Genomic DNA, 20,179 nt, shown 5'->3' with positions numbered 1-20,179 from the left:
GAAGGATAAAGTAGCATATCTTTCACGTCATAGCTTGCAATTATTGCTTCACTTCCAGAAACGATTTTTGCTGTTCCTGAACTTTCTTCGTATAGTCAGGGAAAATTGCAATAGTTTGTTTTTCAAATTTTGAAGTGGTTTGTTCCCTAGCAGGCTGGATAATGCAGTTCCTGTCTCTGTAGTTCAAAACTTTTGTTATAAAGGCCTGAGGGGGAGCCCACCAGAGGCGGCACCTACGCATGATGCGATCTACGAAAAGCCTTGTGGTTTCAACTTCTTTTGAACCCATTGTTCTAGGAAGCTTTCAGCCGAGTTGCCCTCCACCAGCTCCAGAAAGCGCAGCAGGCGAATGTTACTGCAGGGATCGCGCCCCCGCATCCTCCACTTTAACGTCCAGGTCCCCGGTGACCGTGGTCATCCTGGCCGTCAGCTGCTTTAGAGCTGACATCTCTCCCTAGAGCGTTTCAATAATTTTGCTTAAATATTTAATAAGTATCTCATATATAAGAAACATCTTATAATTATAGCATTACAATTTTAAAATAAAGTTGCATTAATGTCCTAATTTTTTTTTAGATTCATTACTTTCCTATAATAAGGGTTAAAAAAAGAAAGAAATAGAAAAAAAGGTCAGCAAGAAATAGAAAAAGCAGGAAAAAATGAGATAAAAAGATTAATATATATTTATATAAAATAATGAATAATTGTATGTTCTATCTAATAGTCGCTATAACGTATGGAAAAAGCATATAATATTAAATATATCCAGTAATTTTAGAATATTTAGAAGAGTTATGTGTAGATACTTATATTTCATAAAGCAAGAAGTAATTTATAATAGAATGAAAATAAAAGACTAAACATTTCACATTTCAAGGAGGCTTAAGTACTTTTTCGTTTATTGGCTGATGGAAATTAGGCAACCTAGCAATGCTGTTAGGATTAACAGTTTCCAAAGATATTCTCTTTTAATAGCAAGTGAGATTGGTGACACAAATGCTCTGTTAAATCTATGATTAACATACAGCATGTTCCTAGAATCCTTCCAAATCTTTGCAAATATTTGGGAAGTGACTGCTAGCATAAAATATATTAACATGTGAGAAGCAACAATTCCCGTGCCCTAAAAGACAGCCTCGGATAAATTTGCAGAAGTAAAACAAATATTTGACTGAAATATAGGGTTTATCTGAATCGAGACATACTGCCAGAAATCATGAGTATATGTACATGTAAAACTTTAACGATTTGAAAAATAAAGATTGAGTATTATTAGCAGCACGTGAGGATTTTAGAATTTCTAGCCCTATTTTGTTGTATAAATAAATTGAGCAGCTAACGTTTAGATATCATTCACATTTCAATTTAATCTCCAATTGTTGTCTGTCTTTATTAGAAACTTGAAATGATATATAAATAATGGAACATTCGTATATGAAGTTAAGATATTCAAAAGTTTAAAATTATATTACATGGTTTTGATTGGAATGGAATTTTCTCTACACAAGAAATGCTATGAATTAGAATATTAAATGGCTTTTCAAATAATTTGGAAAATTAAAATATGTTGTGCCTCTGGAAAGGAAAGTTTAAACATTTGTTATAACCTTGTGAACCCATATCAATCCTCTGTCTCTTCAGGCATGTCGGTAAACTGTTTTATTATTTTGTTTTCAAACTTTATAAGTTGATCATAAAATTAGCACCATACAGAACAGTGGCAACATACTTTAAGTGATCCGTGACAGTAATTGCAAGTCATGTGAGCAGTGTACAATTAACAATTAAACAAGCCATATAGAGGAGAAACCCCTATCATGCAGTACCATCTTCATCATTATTATTTATTTTAGTAAATGTATTATGCCAAACTGTTGAATTTAGAAATCTATCCTTTGGTCTTTGTGAGAATGATGAAGAATGTTTAAATGAAACAGAATGAGTTAAACGTTTCCCTAAGTATGCCAGAAAGGACAATGCATGATCATTGTTCTATAATCAGTGAGCACATTTTTTTAAGCAAGAGGCATTATTATAGACCAGCAAGTCTGAAAGGGAAACTCAATCTGCTTGATTATTCTTTTTCACATTCCATAATAAATTTGAGACTAACTAATATATATTTTTAAAGTCGTAAGATTTGATATAAGTGGGTAGTGTAGATAGGACATATAAAAGAATAGAACCTCACATCTTTTTAATCAAATTTAGGCGCCTTCCACCCCCCCTCCCTTTTATTGTCTTTTATGGAATTAGTAAGCCACTGTGGTGAACTCTGCACGCAGCCTCACCCTTAAGCTCCCACAGCCCACTTACATCACCCAGCACCTCAATGAGTTCCATTGGCTTCCAGTCCACAAACGAGCACTCTTCAAACTCCTCACACCATCATACAAAGCCTTACTCATCATTGGCCCCATGTACCTCAACAACCGCATTCACATCTGTAAACCAGACACCTCCGCTCAGCAGGCATCCTACTTGTATACACCCCTGCATATTCAGAACAAGATCCGACAGTCAATCCTACCTCGTTCCTAAAGCCTTGAATGACCTGCCCCTGCATATCAGAGCTTCCTCCTCAGTACTTGAATTTTGCAAGAAACGGAAGACCTGGCGCTTCAGCTAGCCCTGACCTTAGCTTATCCCATACAGGTCCTGCTTCAGCACCAGGAGACCCTCCCGAGTCAGTTGTGCACTATACAAATACACATAACATAACAATTTTATGTGAGTTAGATGCTAAATCGGAAGATTTAAAGTTTTACTTTATACAGAATGTATTACACAGGAGGATTGTACATTTGTCAGAGTTAAGTATCTATCCTGATATTAAAGAAACATTTTTTACTTCTTTTATGAAGAATGGTAGGGATGATTCTGGTACTGAATTTGAGATAAATAGAAGTAGGTCATCTGCATAAACAGCAATTTATGTTTAAAACTTGCGTTCTATAATAAATAAAAGTGGGGATAATCAGTAGCTGGGTCTTATACCCCTATTTAGCTCAAAGATGAGCATTCTAGACTTGACAAAACTGGAAACATTACGTGATGAATGTAATAAAGAAAGTAAATCGATATTTCTAGGTTCATACCCAAACCATTTGAGAGTTTGAAAAATAAAATGCCAGTATGTAGATTAACTCTGGACACCAGTGGAAGCACCAGATATTTATTCACTGTTAATCATGACCTTAGGGTACAATCTTCAGTTTCCTACTGGCACCACCTTTTTCACCCGAATGTGTTACAATACCTAAGAAGCTCTAGCAAGCTAAGATGCCATGCAGACCAGAGCGCAGAGGTGCTACAACTGTATGCCCATACATCCCTTTAAAAATAACAACATAGAAAGGATTAGTAAGTAAAAGAAACATGATGGAAAATATGAACATCTTTTTTTTAAATATATAACACTAGACTAGATAATATGCTGTGCTGATAAAAGAATAAGACATTCCTGCAGAATAGCAACAAGTTCATATATGTATACATCATAAGAATCTAACATTTGACTTGGTAGTATACTACATTTATCCAAGCACAAAAACGTCCGCCCAATTTATTCTAACCTGGAATTCTTCAGATGCTCCTAAAAAAATAGTTTACCGTCATACTACATAATTCTTTACATCATTATTATTTGACACAACCACATGTGTGATTTCTTTATTGCAGGGTCAATGCCCTTGAATGGAGTAAAAAGGGAAACACGTCACTGAGAACTGTGTCACCCCTTACGCTCAAATCAACTTGTCCAATTCATCCTTCCATAACAGTCCAGTGATCAGTGATAATTTTATATTCTCCATTATCATCCGATGAAATCATTTTACCAGCCGTTGGCTTGTTATGTAAGCAATACAGCTTGCTTGTGTCATACCCAAGCTACATTCAGGAGTTAAGTCTTGGCTATGTAAACAAATTGTACTCTATTATCTGATACTTACATTTTAGGTATCACTTCCTCCATGAAGTCTGTTCTCTAAAATCTCACCAAGTTTTTAGTGCTAACCCGATCTATTGTCATTATTATAAGCCACTTACTATTGTAATCTACCAAGATCACAGGTATCTATCTCTTGCTCCTAATTTGTCTACCAACTCTATAAAGTTAACAGTTCACTTTTCCTATGGCTTTTTTAGCACTCAGTACACTTTAGTGGTGGCTGTGTGACTACTTTTGTTTTGTCGCTGTTTGCACATGCATTGCACTCCCTTCCACGATCTTCAATTTCACAATACATATTGAACAACCAGAAGAACTGCCTCAACTTACTTTTTTGTCAGATTTCTTCCTAAGTGTCAATTGCGTTCAATCTAATCACTCTACTCCTCAAATTCTTTGGCACAACAAGTCGATCAGTATTTTTTTTCATTGATACTCAATTCCTCCTTCATCATAACTGTACCTTACTGCCTGCTTTTCCTAAATCATTGCAACCATCCTTTATCTACCTTTTAATATCTTCATAAACACCCCCTTCTTCCATGGCTCTACCAAGTTCCTCCTCCCTGACAGTAAATTCTCCTCTAGCAGGAAATCCTTCATTTTCATCTCTCTCCCCATGCTCCACTTCCTCTATCTTGACAGTCAGCTACAACATTCTTTGCCCCATTTAAATAATATACTGCAATGTTGTATTCCATCACACTTACCAAACACTGTCATATTCTATGCTTTCCCAAGCCCCCTCCTACACATGTAAACAGGTGTTGCAGGGTTTTATTATCTGTTCTGACCATATAGGGCAAACCAAACGCACTGTACCTGAAATTATTTATTCCCAAGCTTCAAGTTGAGGCCCCCGTTCCAGGGGGTGAGTATGAGCCTTATGCGCTTGCAATTGCCTTGAAGCAAACCCAGTGATTCTTTCCTGATCATGCACCTTCTGTGACAAAACTCAGTTGAGACCCACATTACTGACATTCATAGTGGCAAGTCTATTTTTGTTAATGTCAAATGACCAAACGGAGCATTGGTAATTGATTTTCTTTTTATCTTCCAAGTCACATTTCCGCAATTGAATCCCCACACCAGTTTGAGAAGGTGGTTCTGGTAGGGACCACCGGCACTCATTTTTTGCGGCCAGCTCTTTTTTTCCTCTGCAGACTTTTCCTGAAAGCAACAGAGGGAAAATACACTAAGGGAAAGAAAGAAGAAGAGAAAGATTGAAAATTCATCACAAAGATAGAAATCAAGAACCCACAACTGTGAGACAGAGGGGCAGGTAGTTTCTTGCAGTAGACTAAAGATGCCTGAGTGGATGCTTGACTACGCAGCCTTAATTTTAAAATTCACTGAATTCTAATAGCACCAGCCGCCGGCTTCTCCCCAGAGCTTTGGACACTGACACTCATTCATTTACAAATTAAGCACTATCCACACAAACATAGTGTTCTTTTTCAGTAACACGCTCATTAGTTTTACCACTTCTGCAAATTTACACCCATATTTTGCACATTAATCAGCTAATCCCAAGACGGACTTCAGTTGCTCTTCATTATCTGGTTGCTTTGACTCCTAAATGGCTTTCGCTGCTTTTTCTAGTTTAATTTCCTCACCTGATATTTCATGCCCCAGAGAAGTTACCTTTCTTCCACTCGCACTTTTCCTTTTTTATGGTCAGTCTATGCTGTTGTACCCTTTTAAATACATCCTCTGCAATCCATCATGTTTCTCCTGTGATCTTTGTACCATAAGTATATCATGCTAAGAACACAGCCCTTTCTATACCCCCAAAAATCTGAATGGTTCTCTGGGAAGCAGCCAATGCTGATGCCAGACCAAATGGCGTTTTACAGTCCCTTAAGGGCCAAGTGACGTCGCAAAGTTAAAGCTTCCAACCCTTGGTGTATTCTAACGCAGTGGTGAGCTGCTAGCATATCTAACACAACACTGCCTTCCTGATAAGATTGACACCACTGCAAGGCAGACCCACAAATCCCCACTTCAGCCAATCTGGTCAACAGTATAATGTGAGGAATGGTATTGAATGTGTCAGAGACGTCCAACAGCACCAAAACAACAGACTGTCCTCTATCAACCAACAGTCTGAGGTCATCAAAAACCGATACAATTGACGTTTCCATGATCTGTGCTGAATGAAAGTCCAATTGCACATAATCTAGGACCTGATGTTGCTCCAAAATCCTGATGTTAACTTGGTGACATATTTCCCCCTGATTTTTATTGGAAAAGACAACAGTGGGATTGGTCACACTTTACTCAAGACAGCGGCACCAGCATTGGGCATTTAAATAGAGATACTACCAAACCATTATCTGGGACTGAGGCATAGAAAACAGAAATATTCAATTGTAACTCATAAGTCCCACAGCAAAGACATTTTTATTTATCGAAGGATCAGAATGTTTCAATGTTTTCCTCCCTTCAGTCATCCAAAGAAAGTTCTGCTAGGCAGGGTCTGCATATATCGTTGTTTTGTTTTTTGCATGGGACTTTAAAAAGATTAGAATATAAAAGTTTAAATCTTGAATTGAGTGTTCTCCGACTTGGTCACATATCCAAATATTTCTTTAGCCATTCAGCCCTTGCAAACTCTCGAGCCAAGAATAACTTATGACCTGACTAGGAAATGTGCTTTTTTGCTTTAGTAGCCAAAACAACTACATAGGTGAGTATATGGGAGGAATAGGTTGATAAGTCCTCTAGGTTGTTGAGTTGAGCCCGAAAAACCTGGTTTATGGCCAATCTGCGTGCGATTTGAATATTGAGTGGAGCGGATTCTGTCATTCCTAGAACCTTGGGAATAAAAGATTGATAAAATGTAAATGTGTCATTCTGTTCCGACCCTTCTGAAAAACCATAAATCCGTAGATTTTTCCTCCCATTCCAAATTTCCATGATCCCCTGCTTTTTAATTTATTTCTTTTTTAAATACTTTCTTTATTGAATTGAATTGAATTTCCAATCTTCAGGATAATAGTGTGCATACAGCACGACATTGAGACATTTGGCGTAATTGTGTAACAGCAAACATGTACTCAATCATGCATGGCAGGTGAACAAACATTATTCCTAGACAGTTCCATTTCTACAGTCGGGGATATACATAAGTTCCCTCGATATGCATTCCACACACTCCATTTTTTATCCCATTTCTTAGGGCACCCTCGAGATCTAAAAACTTCTTTCTCTGCAATCATGCACTTATCCAGTTCGGTCGCCCAGGCTCTGCCACCCCCCACCTCATTGCTATTGCTCTCTTCACTAGGATGTACCCCAGAGTGACTAGTTGTTGTTCCACTTCTGTGAGGTCAGTCGCTTCCCAGATGTTAAGAAGCTCCAATGATGGAGTGAGGTTGCTCTGTTTGCCTAGCGCGTCTTGCATATAAGTTGAAGTCCCCTCCCAAGTAGTGTGATAGAACGTTGCTTCTTGTTGACAGCCCCTCAGACAGAAAGAGTCTTGCCTAGTACCCATTTTCGCTAAAGTGATCCCAGTGAGGTATGTTCTATGTAGGATTTTTAACTGAATCAGACGGAAGCGAAGTGCAATAGCTGCCTCCCTTGGTGACATCAGTGCTGTTTGCCAGTCCTCGTCATCAGTGTCTCCTATTTCGGCATGTCACCTACGTCGCAGAGCTTGAAAGGGGTGAGGTAGGCTATTGCATAATTTACGATATGCCAATGACATTGCTTTATCTGGGAGTGGTTCAGAGAGCAGCCGGTTCTCTAACTGGGTTAATTCCGAAAGGTTGCCTGTATCAGGGAGTGCTGGTGTCAGGGTGTGGCGGATCTGCAAATAACAAAATGTCTCCCCTTGAGCTAGTTTATATTTTCCCTGTAACTCCTGGAATAAGAGGAGTTTGCCTTTCTTGATGAGATGGCCAATATTGGAGAGTCCGATCATATCCCACCTATCAAACCCTGATTGAGAACACAATTTCTGGGTAGACCACAACGGCGTGGCCAGAGTCCGTACATCAGCCCAACCTAGTCGTTTAGTCGCCTGGTGCCAGATTTCTACCGTACGAACTATGGGGCCTAAAATATCTCCCTCTCCGGACCCTCATGTATAGAGCTCCGAGGCACCCCTCTTTACCCATCTGGTATCTGTCAAGCATATAGGCAGGGTCTATCGGAGTGCGGTACATCGAGTGATTCACAACAACCAGCTGTGAAGCCCAATAGTACAGTCGTATGTCTGGGAGGTCAATCCCACTGTCGTACCAGCCTTTAGTCAATTTATTCAGGGCAATGCGAGGGGCCTTCCCATTCCACAATAGCGTTCTAATCTCACTATCGATGCTTTTAAAATATGATTCGAGAATTTTATATGGGCAATTGTGAAGGACATGCAAGAACCGCGGGAGAGCCAACATCTTAAACAAGGCTGCTCGCCCTAACAAAGAAAGCGGTAGGGACCTCCAGTGGGCGACATCATGTCTCAGTTTGTCCAGTGAAACAGCTAGATTTTTTTCATGGAAGAGTTGGGAGTCAGGGGTGATAAAAATCCCCAGTTAACGAAAACTGTCCAGGACCACTTCGACTTCGCATCCTGGAGGGAGTCGAGGAACTGGGCCCTTAAGGACAAACAGCACCGATTTAGACCAGTTAATGGCATAACCGGAGTACTTACCGAAATTGGTGAAATATTTAGGAGCCTGTTCAGAGACGCACGGGGGGGACACAAGATATACCAGTATGTCATCCGTATACAGCAGTATTCTGTCCTCGTGTCCCTCCGCTCATTTCAGCCCACGAAGTGCCACATCCCCTCGCACCCAGGACACCAACGGTTCCAAAATCAGAGAGAAAATCAAGGGGGATAGGGGAAGCCTTGTCTGGTGCCTCTGCCCAAGGTATACGTCCGAGACGTGCGATTGTTAACCCTGACTTGACCCCGCAACCCTGAATAAAGCAGCTTAATCCAGCCCAAAAACTTTTCGCTGAAACCCAGGCGTTCCAGTACCTGGAAAAGATAAGGCCACTCTATAGAGTCAAACGCCATGGAGGCATCTAATGAGAGCACAACTGCATTTTCCTTCAACTTTTGTTCTCTTCCCAAAACATTGTGTAGACGGCGGATATTTAATGCCATATTCCTCCCCGGCATAAAACCAGATTGATCAGCATGGACCAGTGACGGGTGGAGAGGGAGGAGACAGTTAAGTCACACCTGTCAGCCGATTTCCCAGGCTTTCGAATGACAACAATAGAAGCCAGACGCTGATCGTCTGGCAGGATTCCTTTTTCAAAGCTCTTGTTGTACATATTTTTAAGGTGGGGGACAACTCGCGTGTCCATTGACTTAAGGAACTCAATAGGGATTCCATTGGGTCCAATTACCATCCCCGATTGGACACTATTTATTGCCCTATGGATTTCGTCCTCCCTAAGATCTTCATCCAGTGTTTTTCTGTCATCAAGTGAAAGGATAGGTAGGTGCATATCTGCCAACAGCTGGTGGGAGTCTTCCGCATTGTACGTGGTTGAGGAAGTGTAAACCTTCTCCAAATGGTCCGCAAATGCCTTGCGATGCCCTGTGGGTCCGAAACCTGTTCTGCATCTGGTGTAGTCAGACTGGGTACCCATCGTGCCCTCTGCTCCTGCTTCTCCAACCCCGCCAGCATTTTTTCCGCACTTTCGCCCATCTCATACACCTTATGTTGTTTACGCAATAGTCAGGCCTGAGTCTTCTCCCAAGCCAATGTCCTGTATTCCAGCTGTTTAAGGGTTAAGTGATGTATGGTGGCCTCACTGTGTGAGAGAGTATTTTGCGTCTCCAACTGTTGGAGCTTGCGCTCCAAGTCGAGCAACTGCTGATTTTGCTTTTTGATATACCCCACTTTTAGTGCCAATGCTTGCCCCTTTAACACCGCTTTGTAAGCCTCCCATATTGTCTGCCCCGTTTCTACCGATCTGACATTTTCGGTGAAGTAGTGGTCCGTCTGGGCAAGTAAAGTGTCCCTTATGTCCGTGATTTGGAGCAACCAGGGGTTGAGGACTATGGTGTTGCGTTGCCTACTCTGAAAACGGGTTAGCTCAACCCACACTGGGGAGTGATCTGATATGCCTCTCGGCACAACCTGTGGACATTGAAAGTGTCCGATATCCCCCAGATGTGTCAGAAAATAGTCTATGCGGGACATAATCTTGTGGGCGTTGGAATAGAACGTATATTGAGTCGTATCTGGCTGTAAGGAGCACCACATGTCTGTCAAGCGCATTGCCCAGATAAACTCCTCCAAATGTAAAGTTGTGGATATCTATTTTTTCGGTCGTCCATAATCATATTGAAATCCCCTCTCATAATTAAGCGACTCTCTGCCCAGTGCAGGGGGAAGATACACCAACACCACATTTAGTGGCTGTCCCTCCCAGATAGCCTTTAGAAGAGCAAACCTCCCTTGGGGGTCTGCCCAGAATACCTGTAACTCTGGAGCCGGAGGTGAATCCCACATGAACCAGGAGTTTGTATTCCCATCTCTTGAGGGCTTTACATTTATTACCCACCAGTTGTGATTCCTGCAGGAGACCCAAATCTGGGCCCTGCCTCTTAAGATATTGTAGCACTAGACCCCTTTTTAGTTTGTCCCCTAGCCTATTGACGTTCCACGTTAGAACTGATAATGATGTTTCTATTGTACCACTAGCCATTAAACCGGTAGGAAAGGCCAAGAGGGGCATAGGGACGCATCATAAGGAGCAAGCGATGCACCAACCCACCCTATACCTGGAGAGAACTATCAGAGGTGACCATTGAACAAAGACCGTCTAGGGACCCAGTTGAGCACATACCACACATTTGGAGTGAGGGAACCAGTAAATAAAATCTGATTGTCCACATTTTGTGATTGGAACATGAAAACAAAAACAAAACAAAACCTTGCATCTAAACTCCCCGCCCTCTCCTCCCCCCTCCCTGTCCCCTACCAGTGTATTTCAAACTATTCACCCCCCAGCAAGGCTGAGTGCCTGTCGCCCCATCCCCCATTTGAAGGTTGCTTGGTTTACAGCTAAGTCCCCCCCCGCCTCGCGGATAACTGCACATTATACAGTAACTTATGGGGAAAACCTGGCCCGACACACATGCTAGTTACTGAAGATTAGAGAGCCAGAATATGTAGTCCCGGGTATGAAGATCAGAGCCATTCAAGCAGACCCAATTTAGGAAGGATGCTTCTTAGCCTTCTATTTATATCCCCACCTCAGAGCCACCTGCTGATGACCAGTGCGGGTCAACTGGACCCCGAAGCACCCTTGACGCTGCTGTGCGACGCAGGGTCTATCTCTTTATCCTTGCTTGTCCTGTCGCCACATTGTCCTGCACCAGGCTCAGATCTGGTTGTCCGAGGACCTCCGTTCCGGTCTCTTTTGGGCTTCTCCACTCGGCGCCACCCTTCCAACCATTCCCATGTGTCCACTGGGGAACCAAGCCTTTCCCTCTGATTCCACCCGGAGTTTGGCAGGAAACAGCATGGCATATTTCACCTCCTTGTCTCTCAGCGCCCGTTTGACTGCCACAAAACTGCGACTCTGAGCTTGGACTTTCGTGGTGAAGTCTGGAAAGGAAGTAATTGCACTGTCCTCCAATTTAAGTGGCGGGTTCGCACGTGCAGCTTGGAGTATAGTGTCCCGATCCCTAAAATTGAAAACCCTGTGATAATCGGCCTCAAAGGGGCTACTGGTTTAGGCCTGCCTCTGGGGACCCGATGAGCGCGTTCAATGGAAAAATAGTTTGAGAGTGTCTGTGGCCGTAGTTGTTTCAGGATTAGGTCCTCGACAAATAAATATACTGCAGGTCCTTCCGAGCACTCCAGGACAACCAGGATTCGTATATTGTTTCGACGCGCCTGACTTTCATAGTCGTCTAGCTGTCTCTCAAGTTTAAGCTGTTGATCCTGCAGTTGGGTCACTTTTTGTTTTAGCACATCAGTGTCCTTAATTAATACCGACATGAGATCCGCTCTGATGAGGGAGACTTCAATATTTACGGTATCAATCCGAGACTCCAAAGAGATTTGTACTCCCATTATGGCCGTCATGATGTCTTGTAATGTTATCTCCTGCTGCTACAGTGGGTTCTGCTGATTTTCCGAGACCGCCTGTGACGCGACCTCCTTCTCCTCCGCAGAGTTCGATCATGCAAACTTAGCCAGTTTGGTCTGTGCCTGTGTTTTGGTGCCTCTCTCGGTCGCCATGATGAGGTTTGCAGTAGCCCACCTGTGGCAGATTGTCGCAGGATCAGTCCCAGTACTCGCCACTGCCTGCCCAGGGGGAAGGTAATACTCCCCGGCGTCGTAATGGGTTTCCTGGCATACTGACTCCCCAAGGTTCAGGATACAGGACGAAGAACAGTGCGGCGAGCTGAGCAGCCACAGGCTCTCCGTGGGCACTAGGCTGGACGGCGCACTATGTGGTGTCTCTGCCTTCCGCTATCACCAATGATTGTTCAGTTTACGTGGGAGATATGGCTGAGGAACGGGGAGCAAACAAATATGGCGCAAACAAGGTCTGTGCCCTGTTTTCCTTGATGCAGGCGCTCTTTGCTCAGCGTAATCATCCTGTTTGAGCACCACCTTCCTAGTGTGTGGAGTGTCTTGGGATATACCGCAACCACCTCGAGATCTGTTAACCGCCAGACGCCGGCCACCACTCCCAGCACCGGCGGGTTAGTCCTCCTGAGGCTCCACAATGCGTCTGGTGGCTCCGATCACCAAGCAGGCCTGCCACCCCTTCTCGCCCGCAGAATCAGGCCAGTGTCCATACCGGCTCTTCAGGGCTGCACGTGGGGCTGGCGAGTCGTTCTGGCCTTCTGCAGCTCCACCCACCGATGTACGCCCACTGCTGACGCCGACAATCCGAGGCTGCGACCCGCTAGGCTTCAGAAGCCGAGGCCTAAGGTAGGGCGGCGGCCGTCTCTGCCTCAGCACGCCGTGCCGGTCTGCTTTGGGGTCCAATATGGAGATCAGCATGTAGCGCCGCAATCACCACAGTCATAAAGCCATTTCCGCCTCTAGTTGCGGCAATCCGGAGTCACGGCCTACTGCTCCAGCAGTTCTGGCGCCTCGTTGCTGCTATTGGCAGACTAGGACGGGCGCGTCCGGCAGTGTGTGGGCCCGCCCGCTGCAGGGGAACAGCGGGATCTCCAGACCGCTCACTCAGGCACAAATATCAGCTCATTCGCTGCCGCCAGGTTCGACCGCTGTGGCTGGTTGGCCCCACCAGTAATTATTGCCGAGCGGCCCTCTACCCCACCTCTCCCATCGTACAGCGGAGCGAGGGTGTGCCACCATGTTGTTGCAGGGTCGCTATCCCGCTGGACCTGTCACGTTGATCGTCCACCGCCGGAGGCGGATATTCCCACTCAGCTGGCACCCTGCGACACCAGGGCCAGGTCCCTCTCCACTTGGGTGAGTAAGCAGGATTTTTTAACCATTAATTAACAGGAGAAACGGCGAGGGCTCCGAAGCCGCTTTAGCCTGCGGACATTCCCTTTGGCTGCTAGCCACGCCCCCCCTGCTTATTTTTTTTTAGAAGTTAAAGTACAAGTGTTTAATTTTTATCATTGAATCTTCTAAGTAGTTCACTTATTTGTATGTCCATGTGAGACCATTTGTCAATTAGAGTGTGTAAGCACTTATTGGTCCTTTCTATAAATGGTCTCTGTGTTCTAATCTCCACCTAGAACAGTTCAATAGAAATAACAGGAATAGATTTGACTGTTGAAGCAGATCTTTTGACGGCTTCTTAGTTGTAGTTTCTGAAGTTATTCTATGACTTTGAAACGAGGAACGTTGAGGCGTTAAATGAGGAAGATGTTTCCTCATCGGTCCCAGTTTGAGAGCTGCTATTACTTCTATGTTTTCTAAAACCAAATGAGTTCTCATAAGAGAGGGAGACTACCTGAAAGAATGAGACGTGCAGATAAGTTGAAGCTAGTTAATTTTAGTTTAGCTGCCCATCCAGGAGAGGTGAGAAAACAAGCTTAGCCTGTTGATGAAGGTGATGAGAAGTACCAAAACCAGAAAAAGATGTACAATTCACTCAGTATATTACAGAACAAAGTATATTATTAGATGCATAGACTAGAGTGGTCTTTGACAGATGTCCTGCTATCTTTGTTATACTTCAGAAGAAAAACATAGCTGACTACTTTTAATAATACATATATGTGAAATTGAAACAAAAAACTGTCTAAACCTCTTAATGTGTAAAAGAAGATCTTGTGAATATGCTAAGCCAGTGCTAGCTTGCCAAACTCTTGCCTGGTGTAGAGAAAAGCGCTCTAAGACTCAGCCCAAGCCCTTGCTAAGAAATCTAAAATGGTGGGCATGTTGAAAAGGAGACTTTATTTCATTTAAACGTGATCTGAGCTCCAAAGACTAGACTTAAACTACTTTAGAGACAGTGATATTGCCCAGAAATATATTTTTAGATCCCTTATTTTATAATATATGTGGAGAAAAGAGTGTGACCCATTAAGCCCAAGTGCTTTTCATAAACGTCTAAACAAAAAGGCAAGCACCTTGAGGAGAGCAGCACAGCCATAATAAATAAAGTAGTAATTTGAGGCACCAGTAATTTTCCAGTTCAAAAATATGTGTGTCATTGTAGGAGAGCACCCCAGAATAAAATTCCTGAAATTTTCAGCTCCTTTTCAATTTTGCTGCCATCCACTCAAATATCCTTTCGGCCGCCATGAAGCTTTATCACAGAAAGCCAGGACCATAGTGCCATTCTCCTAGGTACTTTGGTAGTCCCCTTTTGAAAAGATAAGTATAGTTTTGCACTTCTAGGTTTTTATTTCCAGTGGGATACTGTCTCTCTATTGTTTGACTGTCTTTTGTTTTTTTTTCTTTGCAGATTATTTTCATTTTCTTTTATTGAGCTATACTGTCTGTGGTGTTTTTTTTATAATAAAGATCCCAACCTTTTTATGCTTCATTGGCCAGATGTCCCTCTGTTTATTGTGATGTGTAATATTTCCATTCGCCTTTCCCAGTTGTGGTTGGAAAACGTTTGTATCTTTGCACTTGTTTGTACTGTGCCTTGCTAAAACTTGTTTTCTGGTTTTCCTGAACTGTAGTGTGTGTTCATGTTGATAAAGTCCTTACTAGGAAATTTCTTTTCTGCCCAGTGTATTGCGCATGTTCCTAAGCTGCTAGTTTAGTGCATGTTTCCTGTACTCTTTGCTGAATTTTTGTAGTGCTTTAAGTTTTTTTTCCCTTTTCTGTGGAGTAAGTCTTTGTGAGCCTAAATGTTGATGTGCTACCTAGACAGTTTCAATTATCAGCATATTTGTGTAATCGTTACAGTCACGAAAGGTACCGGAGAGTGTCCTTAAATGTATATCAAAGAAGAACTGGTTATTTTTAGGTCTGTCTAGTCGTGTTGATAGACTCAAGCAATTAAGAAGATAATAAATGAAAAATGCATATATTAATATATACAGAGAGGCTTTAAGTCTGCCCTCTTCATTCAGCGGTCTGTTCTGGTATTCACATGTATGTTTTTCATTTCATGTAAACATTTAACATTTAAACATTTTAAGACATGGGTATGTATGCGTGTGGGTAATCTCTAGCATAAAAGATACTTTTCGTGGTTTATACTTTTTGAATGGAAGGTGCATTCAATTACATAATTACTAGTTCATATTTTAATTGTGCTTCTGGTTAGGCACTTCTTTATAGATGTTTCATTGTATCTGGTCTTATGTTAGTTGTTTATCGGGCTGAGTGCCCTATGTCCCACACTTTTACCCAATATGTTATCACATAGGCCGTATTTTCAGTTACTCTTTCACACAGAGTTCATACCAAATGAAATGAAAAACATACATTAAGCGCAAAAACTACAAGGCCCATAATGCCTCACTTTGTAAAATCTTGTGAGAGAGTATAAAATGTGGAAAGAGAAAAGGGACTCTTGTAGAACACTGCCGTGACCAAGAACGTTTGTTCGAAACGCGTAGGAGTTTTTGCATGAGACCTGTGAAATAAATCTACTGTGAAAAGAAGAGTGCCGCGTTATTGCCTTTGTTTTCGATATATAAATAAAAACTTGCCCTTGAACTCAATTTGCATATGACCTTTGATAAAGAGGGAAAGCCTCGAAACGCTTGAGGTCTAACCAGTTACCTGGAGTGATGAAAGCGAGATGCCTGAAGTAAAAAACCGGAGGGTGTGTTGCCAGCTGTGTTCGCTCCTGAGGTCAAGGGCAATTTGTGAAATATATATATATATATATATATCTATATATATATATATATATATATATATATATATATAGATATATATATATATATATCTATATATATATATAGATATATATATATATATATATATATATATATATATATATATATATATATATATATATATATATTTCACAAATTGCCCTTGACCTTGATATCTATATATCTATATATATATATATATATATATATAGATATATATATATAGATATATATATCTATATATATATATATATAGATATATATATATATATATATAGCGATTGCCTTTATCTCAAAACAGATAAAGACCCTCTAAATGAAGAAAACAAGACTATTGAGCCAGTTAAAGCCACTAGGTCTGGGTGTGACTTTATTGCTGGCATTTTGTAAAATACAAATCACATAATTAACATATAAGCTTTTCATTATTTACTCTTGTTCACATTTTATTCTGTCGTTTTTTCAATATTTTCCTGGTACACTGCATGATGGGGTATCTTCTATGTGTCATGAGATGTTTCTAAGTCTGACATTTTATTTATATGTTTATAGCAATGACTTGAATGTCAAAGTTGCCTGTTGTATTTCGTGTTTTGGCCTGCCCTACATGGGATAGTAAATCTGCTGTAAAAGTTATAGTAAGATGAGATCCTGATTTGACATGTTTCAACTAGGTTTCTAGAATGGCTTTTCTAACATACATGTTTTCTCTTCTCAAAGGTGATGTTCGACAATTACCTAGCATTGATCCTGGTAATATGCTTGCTGATGTGTTTCAGAGCGCGAAAGACATTCACTGGGCGGTAGAACTCCGAACCAACCACAGAGCAGAGTCTCAACTCATTGTAGAAAATGCAACAAGGTGGGACTGCTCTGATTATCCCAGAATTGCATTATTATATGCATGTGATGTGCTGCATGACCTCGGCAATGAAAGTTTTATATGCTGAATTTGCCATATAACGGCTGTAATAAATGTAAGCAATAATGCAACCATATGGATATAGGTGTGTCTTGCATGGCGAGATGCAACTCTATTTATTTAATGTAATGTCACATAATACTATTTCAGTTGACATTAGGCATTCATTTTGTGGCCTATGCTGGCTTTTCTCAAGTTCAAGGAATGATTTATTAACTTTATTTTGTGTCTGTAGTTAATGACACGTACCCTAATACAGTTATATACTGATAACCCTTCTCGTTTGCTCTTAGTGGTGTAGCGTTAAGGCACCCCTTTTATTTCTACTGTCTTGTCCCTCAAAAATGGAAAAAATGGCAACAACTTTTAATTACATTGTCAATTCAAATCTTTGCACATTCAAAGATGACTTTCGACATAAAAACCTTATACCACTATCAGATTCTTCTGTAACTCCAGTAAGGTTTTCTGAAAGACAGGGCAACACATTGGGTGCCTTCCCTAAGGAGTAAATTAAATATACCATGCATTGCGACTGACTTCGTGTCCCAAAATGTGTTCTTTCAATTGAGAGTTGTCATTCTATTGAGTGATATTGCATGTTAAATTATCATCCAAGCACCATCATTTATGCCACGCTGTATAATTAAAAAAAGAACAGTTGCCATCATATTGCAGAGGTAAACATCTTTGTCAGGTGAAGAAGGGTGGACAGAGATGAAACATAGTGTGCATCTAATAACACAAAATAAATGTATATAGATATATTTTTTCACCTGGTCACCTTGCATCCTTCGCTGTCTTTCCACTTGTCACTTGTGCCGTCACTCATTGTATCACAAGCACAACGTGCACAAAGTTCCTTTGGGTTGCCTTCGCAATTTATGCACACAGTGCTGTTATAACTGTTGTGTCTTAAACTGTGAATTTAAATATATGATGCCATGAGCACATTTGAAAAAATACTTGGAGTTTCTCCTTCTTGCTTCTACCTTGTAATGTCGTGTACATCCATATGTATCTGCCTTCCTCATTGGATCCAGTTGAGACATTGTTGTCAATTGCATAGTCTATGCAAAGCATGTGATCTACAGCTCACATGCCTCAAACATAAAATGCTACTTACCCAGTATGCATCTGTTCTTCGCATGCAGAGCTGGTTAAGGGTATTCACCCCCAATCTGCTCTGGGGGAAGGGGTCAGAATGGCCACTAAACACCAGGAATTTCAAAACTGAGCCAAAACAAGCTAAGGAGGTGCTTATCCTGGCATCAGAAGATACCTCCTTCCCAAAAAGGACAATGGTGTCTATCTGCACCCCCGGGACAAGTAGGAGGTTCGTCCTAACTGTGGAGATTGCCCAAATGTCCCCCCACTATGTGAGGGATTTTATCTTTGGGCAAAGGAAAGTGGGCGGTTGTTGCACACTTGCATTGGCCACACCCTCGCCCCCAGAAATGGATCAAACTAGTCTCAACCCTACTGACCCCCCACCCCCATTCAGGGCAGACAGGAGGTTTGCCCCAATATTCCCCTGGTGGCCCGAAAGCTCATTTTATTGCAGGAATATATTTTTTTAATACAATCATGAGATGGTTCTGCCCCATCCTAACATCTGCCCCACCCTCACCCTTAAGTCCTCCCCTGTGCACTAAGAAATCCCAACCCAGTGAAAAATGAGGAAACATTTGATTCCCTTGGGTGTTGCTTTTCCATATGGGCCAGGAGAATGTGACTAAGTCCAAATATCGTCCCACTTCCAATTGTGGATAGCTGCACTTGTTGAGCTTAGGTGGTCTGCCGCCTGGGAATACCTACCAGACGTAGACAGTTCTGAAAATTAGACAAGCAGGGGAGTCTAGAGTGGTGTGCTTCCCATGGATCTCACAACGTTTTCTTACCCACAATACCCTGCAAACTTTGACTGAAAACATACACTTTCTTCACATGTCTGTGAGGAAAACTTCTGGAATCTGTAGGGAACCACAAATTTCCTACTACCCAACATTTCCACAAGTCGTCTTATTACCATTGGTAACTAACTTGTGTGGGATGGCCGAGAGACCTTGACACAAAAGGCCCTAATTTGCTACATGGAGAAATCAGCGATAGGGTAGCTGCGGGATTTATGGCTGTGCTTGGCTGCCATCATGGCAACCTTTGAAGCACAGACAGTTTTGAAAATTAGACAACCAGGGGATCCCAGGGTTGTGTGCCTTGCACGGATCCCATGAGGTTTTCTTACACACAATACCCTGTAAACCTCAAACTATGTCTGAAAACCCGCATTTTCTTTACATTTATGTAATGGAAATACCCGGAATCAGCAGGAATCCACAAAAATCCTACCTCCCAGCGTAACGATAAAAATGCTGCGCCACTTGTGTGACTGGTACTATTTCCTGCGACAGGAAGGGATCAAACCAAGGTCGATGGGCACCCTTTATTCCCAAGTATGCAATTAATGTTTAAGGCTAGGCGGCAGGTGTGAATAATTACTAATATGAGGTTTGAGAAGAAAACTTCTTTCCAGTTTAAATTCTCAGCATGTGCATAACATATTTAAGATTGAGTCTGAATGTTACTGATACAGTCTACAGCCTGGATTGGAATCTTTAGGCACCCACGGAAGGGTTCTATCATTTGAAACCCCAAATCTGAGCAATATTAGGTGGATTCTGACCACATAGGTCTGTTGCAGGTATTCCTGGTCCCTATAAAGTGGAGCTTGACTTAAAAAAAGTTATTTTTTTGCAATTTTTTTTCATATTTTTAAAATAAATTATGGCTTATTTCTTCATCGCAGATGCCTTCTAATTGCAGTGATTTCACACAAAGAGGCTGAAAGTAACTGAGTGCACCAAAAACAAGTTGGCTAAAAAAAACGAAAAAAAAAACCAATCACTTATCTACTGTCACCATCACTTCCAGAAATAGCTGTCCATATTCTGGTCATTACATGATGTATATCCTTCCAGAAGATGATGGCACTACTACCGAAACCCTCTTGTATGCTCATTTGAGGCTAAGACATGAATAAACAAAT

At 41.7% G+C, this 20,179-nt stretch overlaps 1 protein-coding gene across 1 annotated transcript in view; it reads left to right on the top strand.

Annotated features, from left to right (window-relative positions):
* The window catches only part of HELB (DNA helicase B), a 330,278-nt gene that overhangs the window by 183,639 nt on the left and 126,460 nt on the right, over nucleotides 1-20,179 (top strand). The window contains exon 6 of the mRNA XM_086919022.1: nucleotides 16,932-17,073. Within this exon, the coding sequence (XP_086775148.1) occupies nucleotides 16,932-17,073 (142 nt within the window). The remainder of the gene's footprint in view (nucleotides 1-16,931; nucleotides 17,074-20,179) is intronic.

Source organism: Lissotriton vulgaris, chromosome 1_1, assembly GCF_964263255.1.
Source record: "Lissotriton vulgaris chromosome 1_1, aLisVul1.2, whole genome shotgun sequence".
Classification (NCBI taxonomy): domain Eukaryota; kingdom Metazoa; phylum Chordata; class Amphibia; order Caudata; family Salamandridae; genus Lissotriton; species Lissotriton vulgaris.
Note: the sequence above shows the minus strand (reverse complement) of the source record. Positions and strands in the feature narration are given on the sequence as shown.